The sequence below is a fragment of the Nilaparvata lugens genome, chromosome 11 (genome assembly GCF_014356525.2).
Source record: "Nilaparvata lugens isolate BPH chromosome 11, ASM1435652v1, whole genome shotgun sequence".
NCBI lineage: Eukaryota > Metazoa > Arthropoda > Insecta > Hemiptera > Delphacidae > Nilaparvata > Nilaparvata lugens.
This window is the reverse complement of record NC_052514.1, coordinates 43,891,993-43,904,871: the sequence shown is the minus strand read 5'-3', so window position 1 is coordinate 43,904,871 and position 12,879 is coordinate 43,891,993. Positions and strand designations below refer to the sequence as shown.

General features: G+C 31.2%; 1 protein-coding gene across 4 annotated transcripts in view; it reads right to left on the bottom strand.

Annotated features, from left to right (window-relative positions):
• Nucleotides 1-3,444: 3,444 nt before the first annotated feature.
• The window catches only part of LOC111055379 (protein lifeguard 3), a 34,228-nt gene continuing 24,793 nt past the window's right edge, over nt 3,445-12,879 (bottom strand). For 2 of the 4 annotated variants that reach the window (XM_039438491.1, XM_039438490.1), the window contains exons 6-8: nt 10,638-10,763; nt 9,276-9,425; nt 6,204-7,688 (exon numbers count right to left, since the gene is read on the bottom strand). In XM_039438491.1, coding sequence (XP_039294425.1) covers nt 7,533-7,688; nt 9,276-9,425; nt 10,638-10,763 — 432 coding nt within the window. In that variant the 3' untranslated portion in view covers nt 6,204-7,532. Of the gene's footprint in view, nt 7,689-9,275; nt 9,426-10,637; nt 10,764-12,879 lie in introns of all 4 variants that reach the window. The other 2 variants (XM_039438489.1, XM_039438492.1) reach the window with 2 other exon arrangements.

Genomic DNA, 12,879 nt, shown 5'->3' with positions numbered 1-12,879 from the left:
AGTCTACTCTAACAGTTACACTAAACAATAGGAAAACAGAATATATTCATATGAATTTTTAAATTATACAACTTTATAACAATCTAATGAAATTCTAGGTAATAATTCAAATTGCACTTCAACTTTCTCTACAGGTAGGTTTTCCATAGCAGACTACAGACATGGTACTATAAGCTCTACTTCGTGAGACTTTCTGCTTTGGCTGTCCCAAAAAAATTTATTCGATCTGAATAAATACTGGAAATTGACTATTTGAGTGTGTAGAACTTGAAAAAAATATTCTCAACTCTTAGAAATCTATTATTTCATTGATATACTCGTAAATGCAAGGTGATGTTTTAGTCCCATTTGAATAACATGCTCTCTCTCCATAGCAACGGTTTGTTTAGAAACCAAAATGGCGGCGTAGCAACGGCTTACGTCATCACTTACATCGCCTATTGGCAGGCAACAAGAAACCGCTAATATTTAAAAGTCGATTCAAATTGATTTATAAAAAAAATGCTATAATTTAGGTACCTAATAATAAAAATGATTTTATTGAAGAAAATGATTCAATGCTTTAATTAGGAAGATATAATAAGTTCAGGTTATAGTTTTTAGCACTATCTGATAATTTAGCTCCCATTATGCTAACAGCATTACTCATTATTAAAACAAAAGAAAAAATCACTTTTAAATTCCATATAACTTGTATGTTAAAGTTAATACGTTATTATTTCAAATCACTTTTCAGTGGCTCTACTCATTTCTCATTATCATCCGTCTCATTACCCACGCACAAGCCTGGAGCTCATGTGGGCATTACCCTCAGCAAAAGAAAATAAATAAATAACACACACTATATATGGCCTTAGTATGGTCCACGGTATAATGACAGTGGAGAAAGATAGCGTTGCCTATTCTCTACCTTGCATCTGTCTTCTTTAGAGGATAGCTGTATATTTGATGTAATATTAGCTGTTCATTCAAAAAATAATCATTCACATTTTATTCCTCAATAAGATTTTTCAATGATTAAGTAATACATTTTCAAATTGAGATAAAATATTTTGTTAATAATAGTTCTACATTTTTAAAAGCGATCTGGCAAAGGACAGCAATATCAGCTTTGATGAATGATAGACAAGGATTGCAACACCAATGTTGAATCAAAATATTGCCATATATCATGGAACTCAATATAGAGAGGGCACTTCGTGAGAGGCTTGTGAGTGTGGACAATACCTACTATTACAATAAGTAATAGTAGGTATTGATCTGGCACTCTAGTCCCTCAATAAAGAATGAATACAGTGTTTTCTGAGCTCTAGAACTGACATCCCATCTTGGTCATACGTTTATTTGTAAATAGATTTATAATATTTCTAAGCAATCTATCCAGCAAGTGCTGGTCATGAATGGAGACTACTGTTATCGGTATAGAGATACGATTCATAATAATGTATCCCATGGTATAAGGGCGTTTATGTTGAAAATTTAAATGCTTACTCAAGCTGATAGTCCTAGTAGTTATTTTTCGTGGAGCTAAGTAATGTTGGTACGGTAGTTTTTTTTTTTTTTTTTTAAAGATTACGTCCTAAAGACTCCAGTCATGGAGTATAAGACAAGTCATGTTATTACATAATAATTCTAACACTAAGTAGTTCAACCTAGTTTAGGTTTGAAAGGAATTCTTGTACACTATAAAAAGCTCTATCAACTAAATATTTTTTAATTTGTTTTTTGAAAATCTTCAAATCATAATTACTTTTCAAGATTTGAGGTAGCTTGTTATAAAATTTCCTACCAATATAATCTGGTTTTTGTTCAAATAACCTACTATTGTGACCCATTATATGATAATCTGCTCTGTTTCGCGTATTATACTCATGAACATCTGAATTCTGGATCACACCACTCGTTTTCACATGCATTACAACTTCATATATATACAAAGATGGCACAGTTAATAGACCAAGCTTTTTAAATAAAGGCCTACAAGAGTCTAACCTATTCACTTTCTCTATACATCTGAGTGCCTTCTTTTGAATCTTAAACACCCTGTCCATATTTTGTTGAGATGAATTACCCCATACTAAAATAGCATACCTAATATGAGATAGTATAAGTCCATGGTAAGCAGTGAACAGTAGTTTTTTATCATTCAGCCTAGCAAGCTACCGCAGGACAAATACCCCAGATGATATCTTATTACATATCCTCTCAATGTAAGGATGCCATGTTAATTTCCTGTCCAATAAAATTTTAGTCTCTCATAAGCCTAGTTTATACGATGCCAATTGGCGAGACAGTTGTCTTTGAACAATAAAATTGTCATCACGTGGTTGCGGATTGTCGGAGGCCAGGCCAGTTGAACGAGATGTTTATACGCGGCCAACTATTGGCACTTCAGTTGACAGCTAAACATGTCCGAGTTCTCGTCATCTGTTGTGACTAAACAGCTGAACTGGCAAAACCAAGACAGCGCTACTGGCCTACACCGTTCACACGGCGCCAATTAAGATTACGAGTGGTGGGGGGCTCGCTGGGCCCAATTGACTGTCCATAGTCTACTCCCGGAGACAGTTGGCCTGAAGTGTTTATACGAAGACAATAATTTCATGCCAGTCAGTTGCCTTATGACATTTGTCTAGCCAATTGACATCGTATAAACTAGGCTTACTGTTCTTACACTCTCACTCGGCCAAAACAGTAATAATAGAATGAAATCGACTTGAGTTAACAAGAATCTGCTTGAAATTTGGAATATAAATCACTTATACCATGGGATATCTTCTATACTATCTTTCTTCCATACTACAGTTTACTTCAAGCGTATTATTTGTATAAGGTCGGACAATTTTACATGAATTTTGCTCTATCAGAAAATTGAGTTTTTAATAAAATAATAATTCAGATTTAAAATTTCCTTTCTGAGTAGTTGTGAAGTTGATATTGTGGTAGTTATACTGAATAATATCATAGAGAAACAATAGCGTAAATAGACATGGTATAGGGCGTTATATCGCAACTTTTACTTTTATCTCAAGCCGATTAATGCTGATTGTTGTAGAATTTTACTGTTTTGTTGGGGTGAGAGTGTATGAACCGCATGAGAGACTACCAGTGTCACACAGCTTTACGGGAAATAATTACATGAACTATCGGTTTGAGATAACAGTAAAAGTTGCGACATAAACGCCCTATACCATGGGATATCTACTTATGCTATTGTTTCTCCAAGATAATATCTAGTTTTCTTATTCAGTTTGAAAGTACATAAAATCCATTTTGTGTGGAAGTATTCTAAGATATTAACTTATTTGGAATTTCTAAATAATTTTTAACAATCCAAATTTTACATCACTACTTTATAGCCTACAAAATGTTGTAGCTAATACACAATAATAATTGAATCAAAGGATAGGAATAAGAAAGGGCAGAGACAATAAAGCTACTTGAAACAAATGAATAAATTTATTGACACATTCAAATTCGACTTTTAATTAGATAAATGGACAAAAAATTTCTAAGCTATAAATACAATATTATCAGACTATTGAAATACAGTAAAACTAAAATAAAAAAATCTTAATCAACCAAACCATTTTCACAACAATAGTAGTTATTCTAAAAATAATAAGATTTGGTTTACAAAATTGTGAAAATTCAATTCACCAATTAATTTTAAAAATTGGTATCGTCGATAAAATTTTCAAAAACAATATTAATGTAATCAGAAGTGTTTAATGAACATCTGAAAAGTTAATTAATGATTAATATTATTTGCTTTAGTAAAGATACAATTTATAAAATGATTCAAATAAAGAATTAATACAATAAGGCAATATATCTTCTTATTCTTTGGAATTTAATGCAATAAAGACTCGCTAATAAATTTTAATCATTTTATTACGACATAATAGCAAGATGGAATGATAGTATTGTAGTTTTAAAATTACATCAACTGCTTTTCAAGTTTTGCATATATTTTCTCAATGCTGGCAAAACCTTTTAGCTAATGCAAAATTCTATTCATGCGCAAAATATGAATAACGTTGTTTGCATATGCTTATACTCACAATAAAATCCTCACTACCCTAACACACATAAGGCTCTGAAGTATTGTATTATATTATTATTTCATGTAGATTGTGTATTTATAATATTATATTTTTTGGCTCAAAACTCGATTCACACGTTATATTATAAAAATAAATCATATTAAAAATAGTGATTTAGTGTTGTGTTAAAGTTGAATTATAAAGATAGATAATATCAACTGCCTAGAACACCTCTAATGGACATCAGAATATATATTTTTTAATATGTACCAACAATTTAATACAAAAGCTAATCAGTGGATTATTTCATAGGCTACCATAAATATATAGTTTTTATTATGAAAATACAAATTGCTATGGAATACATTTTCTATTTAGGGGCTGATCATTGAAAAAATAAACAAGAATTTTCTATTTCCAGATAATATAACAAAATTAAGGAGAAAAAAATCATACAGAAATTACCATGCATTTTATCTGTGAATAAGTTTCATTAACCGATGTTAAATTGAGCAGATACCATAAAGAATGTGAGATTTTGAATAAATAAATGAAAATCCAAAATTTTAAAATTAGCTACCAGTCTGTTATTGGTATCGCTTGTGAATCAATCAATTTGAGATACATAATAAATTTAAATTTTTAATAACTATCAACGTTTATTATAACGTGTTGAATAATCTCACACAATAATATTCTATCATAATATTGGTATTGAAAATTATAATAATTGAAATATTCAGTAATTACTCATATTTTGCTCAATCAACTATATCATAAATGTATGACTCGTCAAAAACATTTTACTGTTATTAAAACAAGAAAAACTTATTGAAAAGGAATTTTAGGCACTGTCAACATTATTCTTCAAACTATTCATAGGATATTGTAGTATTGAACCATAGTAGAATAGAATATAATCTTGTAAATTTACAAATTTAAAATAGATGCTACTAATCTCAAAACAGAAATTTCTGTTAAATACACAGTAATGCATATTATTAACGACTTGACTATTCTAAATATTTTATCAATCCAATAGTATTTATTTAATATGATTTAGCACTAAGTATAGTTCAATTACATTGGATAGCTCATGCAGTGCTTAATGAATTCAATATTATTTGCAATATATTTCACCACACATTCAACTGACATTATAATGGATAATTAAAATTAATTACGTGCAATATTATGCAACATCTCAACATCAAAGCAAATCAATTTCATGTTAATCACCTCTTAGCTATCATATATTAAATAGTATTAGAATACAACGATAAACTTACAAGTCTCGTAAATATGTACATGAAGGCCTTGCATATCGACAAAATAATAATAGTTGGGGAGTTGAAAAACTCACAAAGATTCTCATCTTCATTGAAACCTTGGGAAATTTATATATTTATCTTTTGAAAATTACTATCGAATTTTCAAACTATATGCTTCAGGTGTTCAAACAGACTACAACGAAATTGATGGAAAATAGTAGAATAAAAAAGGAATCTCAGAATATTATTGTTATCAACTTCCAGTGAAAACACAACATTTTACAGCTATATCGTTGTTTTGAAATATTGTAGAATTAATTTTCTTCAAGCTAAATTCAAAAATCCAACTGTTCAAAGTGCTTGCTCAAATCTCAAGATTCCAATTAGAATTACATACTGTATTTGGTATATTATTATCATCACTATTGAATTCAAGACAATAACAAGATAGATTATTTTCAATCGTATTCATAAAGATGAATGATCAGTTATGAAATTCATTGAATGATTAATACTCATAAATTGATTGATAGTGAAAGAAATTCACAGAGTTTAGTGGTGTTTGAAAAATCAAGATACAATCTGTGGTTGCAATTCATGAATTGATTAACAATTGGTAAAGATGATCCAATAAAAATTAATAGCAACCCTTACAAATTTTCTCAACTATCCAATAAAATGAAACTTCCTCAAGTTTCCTTAAATTCCTGTTCTTAAGAACACTTGCTAGTATATATTACTGTAAAGGTCAATACAAGGTGAACGGCGAAGGATATTAGATACGTGTATTTTAACACTCTCAGCTACCTTCTCGGCTACATTCTACCTTCACCGCTCTACTAAATTTTGACCTCAACCAATATCCCAATCATACACACTATCAGTAGCCATTTTGAATAATTATAATTAACAATACATAATTAGTATTACTTCAACACTAATAATACTATCACATCAAAACAATAGAAGTCCATGAATTAATAAGACGAAATGATTCCATAAATACTAAATTATTATGATGAAGGTATCGTGGCTATGAAACTTCCAACTATGACGATAAATCTAGAACTATATACACTGTGTTCGACAATCATCAGCTTCAATATTGATTATCAATCAATAATGATGAATTAGTTCTAAATCAATATGGTTTAGAACTAGCAATTATAAAACAGTCAAAAAATCACAACTTCTGTAGACTATATATGCGTAAAATTCGCATTTGTTGTATTATAGGCTGCAATTGTTTACTGAATTTGCTGTATCTATAGGCTACATTTTGTGTAAATAGCACTGAATTCTCATTTTCAGTATTAGTTGATAAATTGGTTATGAATTAAGAGAAAGTGGTAGAACTAGTTTGTTATAGCACATCAACAAAGCTTTGCTCAAATAATTCAAAACTGTAGGTTCTCACTTTTCTATGTGGGGCTTCTGAAATCATTTCAACACATTAAACTTTATCAAGTACCTTTTTCTATTTTATCAAAAATCTCAACTACTTTCTTATGTATTTAAACACGACATGCAGTCAATTATTACGTAAATAATAAAAAACTTTTACTTACTGACTGAAGTACTTTCGATCGTCTAGCGATCATTTTCAACAGTGCAGACCGGAAATGTTTTGAAATGGTTAGGAAGTTTCTTGGTGTTTATTATGTGATCAAAAAGTTTCAAATCAACAAACTTTTTGATCACATAATAAACACCAAGAAACTTCCTAACCATCAAAACATTTCCGGTCTGCACTGTTGAAAATGATCGCTAGACGATCGAAAGTACTTCAGTCAGTAAGTAAAAGTTTTTAATTATTTACTTAATAATTGACTGCATGTCGTGTTTAAATACATAAGAAAAGTGTGTTAATACAAAGCAGCACGGAATGGATCAAGAAACCATCACCTTTAATCTCAACTAGTTTCAACTCATTCATTGAAACTAGTTGAGATTTGATTAACTAAAAATGGGTACTTGATGACGTTAATTACGGTTCTTGTTCAGGTTATATATAAATCGTTTACATAGAGCTGAAACTCACAGATTCAATAGTGAACAACCAAAAATAAATTCCAAATTAAGGATTAGAATGAGTGAATAACACATAATATACAACGCTTTCACAAATAATTCACAACGTTTGCAGGTTATATTGTGTAGAGATGGTTACTGCGATTTTCAGATTGAGTAATCAATTAATTGATGATGATGATGCCTAGTCATCACTGAAGCAAGCAGCTACAAGAGGCAGAAGGTGCAGAAATATTTCAATCATGTCGATGTACAGCTGCAGAGCTCCAAGAACATATTCTTCCGGTGACAACTCTACTCTCTTGCCACCCATTATCTGCTGGGTGTCGAACATCAAGTACTGGAAACAAACAAACGAATAGATGAAACAATTGAAAAGAACAATTGAATAGATGAAACAAAGATGAAAACAATTCTATACAGATAAACTCATACTGTAAATAATTGAAATTAATCGATAATATCATAAATAAAATATAGCATGAGTAGATTTCCCATCGTATAGGTCGTTTATGCTCCAAATTTCAAGCCGATTACCATTCACTACTGTCTATCATTAGGCTAGGCACACACCAGTTAGTCAAGACAAGACAAGAAATGATCAGTCTCAATACTTCACATAATTGCTTATGAAGACATGTCTAATTGCAATGACTAATCAGTGTGAGATGCGTCACAAGAAACTATGTGAAGTATTGTGACTAAACGAGCCTTGTTTTGTCTTGACTAACTAGTGTGCGCCTAGCCTAAGAACGGCACAGTATGAGAGACAACCAACTTCAATAAGCTTCTCAAAAAATAACTACTTGGACCATCGGCTTGAATTAACAGTGAAATTTGGAACATAAACGCCCTATACCATGGGATATCTTCTTATACTATCTTTTCTCTATGATAATGAGGTCCACGTTATATTATGGCAGTATTTGATTAACATTGGTGTTGCTAACCTTGTCTACCATTCGACAAAGCAGATAGCACTATCTTTTTCTAGCTCTGCAACGTCGCAAGATCTTTTTTTTACAATGTAAACTACAATTAACAAAATATTTGATATTAAAATATTATGAAAATTATTATTTTATCATTAAAAATGAATTTTCTTGTTATTTTAAACAAGAATTAACTGTTAATATCACATCAGATAAACCGGTATCAGCTATCCTTCATAAAATACAGTGGCAAGGCAGAGAATCGGCAAAGCTGTTCTTCTATCTTTCTCCACTGCCATTATAACGTGGACGTCACTATAGATACAGTTAAATTCATGCTACATGTACTTGCAAAATAATTGAGACATCAAGTACTGTTAAAACATAACAAATATATGAATAGATTGTTCAAAAAAATTAGATGAGGATAAATTCATGCTACAGGTACTTGGGGAGTAATTCGGACTCAAGTCATCAAGTACTGTAATACAAACCAAATAGATGAATATGTGAACGCTATTTTTCAATAGTAGTTGAATATCACTGAGCTTAGTGGGAATAGTCACATTAGAACTGATAGAAATTATATTTTCACAGTACCAGTCACTTGAGCTGGATTCGCATACAACAGTGACAGTGAAAAAATATAATTCCCATGAGTTCTAATTGGACTATTCCCATTCAGCACGGCCGAGTGAGTATGAATGGTCCCATTAGAGCTAATGGAAATTATATTTTCGCTGCCACTGTTGTGTGCGAATGAAGCTTCAATCTGTATCTCAGTACTGTATTAATCAATCTGTTGTACAATCTGCTGTACAATCTATTGTACTTCAATCTGTATCTCAGACTTGTATTACAGTACTGTACCTGTACCACTTCATTAACTCTTCAGGAGCACCCTGAGAAAAACTTCAAATCAATCCACATTTACTGATTTGAAGCATGAATGTAGAAAGAGAATGAACACTACTATTTAATGAATGTCAACTTACCAAACTGAACAAAGCAACTCCAAATCCAGCGTAGATCAGCATGATGAACTTTATCTTGAAGAAAGAGACGAGAACAATCGAAGCGAGACCGAAAACTGAGAAGGCAATTCCCAACACACACATCAGCATACCGCAGCCGGTGATATCGAACTAAAACAGAACAATATAAATTCGATAAATTTTCATTTATTTGGAGTACAGTACAAGGTCTTGAAATTGTCAACAATAATAGATATTAGCAACAATATAATACACACCAAATTCAACAACACAACCAATTCGTCAATACAACAATAAATTTTCAAAAACATAACTTTTCACTTTATTCATTCAATCAAGTACAGTTTTTAATACCATTCAATTGATGACACGCACTTAATTAGTCATTTCAAGGGGTGTACCTTTTTTCTTATAATATTCATAGGAATTCAAATTCAAATATTTAATTTACCAAAAAATACATAACATATCAATACATATACGTCATATCCTCGGAGATGACAAAAATAAATAATGAATTATCAATTAATACTGTATTTATTTATTCAATGATACACAAAACACAACTCATTAAAATGAATGAGGAAGGACCAACAGACACAGCCCAAAACTGTTCCTTCCCCGAATTTCGATTCATACACTACTCAAAGAAATAGGTTATGTTTCATTCACTTTTGAATTTGAGTCCAATTTTCAGTGAAAACACGTAGGGCCGGTTTCCGAGCTCGGGATTTAGCCAAGTTCTAGACTTTAGATAGCTGGAGTCAGAAAATTGGCTTTCCGAAACGGGGCATTGTCCACGTTTAAATTAAATTTGGAAAAACTAGAAAATTTAACACAAAATAAAATAAAGAAAAAATAGTGTAAAAGTTTAAGCTATTTTAAATTATTTAGAAATGTTTCAAGTCATGGAGAAACTTTTCCAATCATAAAAATGAGACAATAAAGATTATCATAAAAACTGCGACTACGCCCCGTTTCGGAAAGCCAATTTTCCGACTGCAGCTGTTTAAAGTCTAGAACTTAGCTAGATCCGGAGCTCGGAAACCGGCCCTTAAAAACAAGATTTTTTTATTTAGATTGTTTAAAACCAAATCAAATAACGACATTACACTCATTAATCTGTAACTGTAAAATAACGAGTTACTTAAAAAAAATTGACCAAAAAAAATGAGAAACATACTTATTTTTTAGAAGCACAGCTTCAATTTGATCTTCTGTAATTATATTAAATCGAATCAGTGCAATTTTCCGTTTGTTTTGAAATTTTATGCTAATTTCAAGTGTTTGCAAAGTCAAAATATTAAATAGATTTGAATGATTTAATTTTTTTTAATAAATATTAGAAAGAGAGGAGCTTACAGGACAACACCAGGCGATGAGAGAGACAGCAAGACAGACCAGAGCAGCCAGCAGGAAAGCCATAAGAACCACTTCAGTTTTGTACCTTACTGTTGTAAATCCAACGATAATCGACATTCCAAAAGTCTGCAAACAGATAAAATTAATACAAAAATGATTTATAAATACAGTAAAATATAGAGAGGGCATTTCATGTAGTGAGACCTCAAAGTTGATCTATTGACAAACTATAGAGATATATTGATAACTATGATATACATTACTGTATATATTGATCTGTATTATTTATTGATATTGGAATGTCTATTTGAACTGGCATTTCACAAGTTTTCAAATTGATTTTATATAGTATTATAGAAAATGTTATGCAATGTACAGAGCATCCATTGACAAAATATCGATCAATATAAATGACAAACTTAGGATTCAAACTAAAAACTAAATCATATACTCAGGCGACGAGGAGTATTTACACTCAGGCAGGCGTAGAATCAAGTACAGTATTTCTATTATTTCAACTAAAAACTCTTTTTTTATATAATATTAGGGTTGTAAAGACAAACTTATAATCCAACTGATAATTCTTAATTTTTATTCTATTTCAAGTAAAAACTCTGTTTTTATATAATATTAGGATTGTAAAGACACACTTATAATCCAACTGATAATTCTTAATACTTTATTTTCTATTGATTCATACAATAAGTACATCATCAAAATGATAGAGAGAGATAAAACCTAGTACTATTCCTCTCCCAAATTTAGATAAAGTTACACCTAGTCCGAAATAGGTCAAGTCTTGTAGTTGTTCACTTCACAAAATGTTCAGTCCTTTATTATTTTCACAAAGTAGGTTTTTAAATTTAGATGCTTCAAAACCAAACAGAAGAAATATTTCACATTATTTTCACTAAAATAGGAAATATTCACAAATTAAAGAAATAATTTTGCAGGACCAAAAAACAAACTTGATATTCTAAAAGCACAGCTTGAATTGAGATTTAAGATTATTGAAAAACTTTTGAAAGCTCAAAACTATAGTACGGCCGCATTAGGCCCGAATCAAACGGAATTTGCGTATTAAAGCACGTACTTTTTTCACTCCTATATAAGCATATGATCCAATGCACACACAAGTGACGCGACACCACGTATTTTCTGTATGCATTGGACCATACGTATACATGGGAGTGAAAAATGTCCGCGCCACGTCCGAGGTCAAACGTTGTGTGAATGGGACCTTAAGAAGCTTCACGGAGCTCAAAGATTCGACTTACTACTGTTCTGCTTCCTTTCAAATTCTAGCAGATGGACTTGAGACTAAAACTACCCAATTCCTAAAATATACCTCCGTCATTGCGTCTTCGTTACTTGTAATGTTTTTAAGTGTATAAATAAATGAATTTATCTATCTATCTATCATTGAAGAGAAACAAGGTTTTCTTTATAAGGCTGGCACTGTAGAACATGCATGATACACGTCTCGTCATACATTGTTGCGTCATCACTGTGAAAGGCTCCGAGCAAAATTTTTTGAATTTAGTTCTTTGTAAATCTCCGATTTTTCGTTCATTTTTTCTTCGCTGCTCTATTTGAGTTTAAATTATTTTTCTATCAATATGATTTGTAGTTTAGCAATGGTTAATTTATTGTTATTGGTTGTTAATTCTATGATGGAAGCCTCTAGCTAATCACAAAACATGTATGATGAACATGTGTGTCTCTCATGCATGTTCCACCGATAGTGACCAGCCTAATATAGATTCTATCTATAATCCCGTGTAGAATCGCAAATACATAACAATATACATCAATGGATTTGCAATGAGAGTGGCTACATTAATTATTCGGCTCATTTTTCTTTAAAACTACTTGCTTCGAAGTTAGTCGAAGAAAACAAAAAATTCAATCGCAAACCCCCTAAATTTTTACATATATATTATTTTATCAAGAAAACTGTCAATTTTATTGAAAAAATGAATAGAACTAATATTGTAGTCCATAATGTAACGAATCGAATGGCATATAATAGAACTGTTACCAATCAATGGGTACAGAGATAATTGATTTTCCGTGATTACCTGCATTTTCCAACTTTGAGGGGGGCTAGGGGGGAAAGCTCCAATGGGATTTCTTGGGACTTTTGGGGAGAATGACCCTCTGGGAGGGTTCTATCGTTTGTAGAAGATTCAGCTTTTATTTAATTTTCGGATCGAAAAAACCTTTATTGACTGGGCTAAAT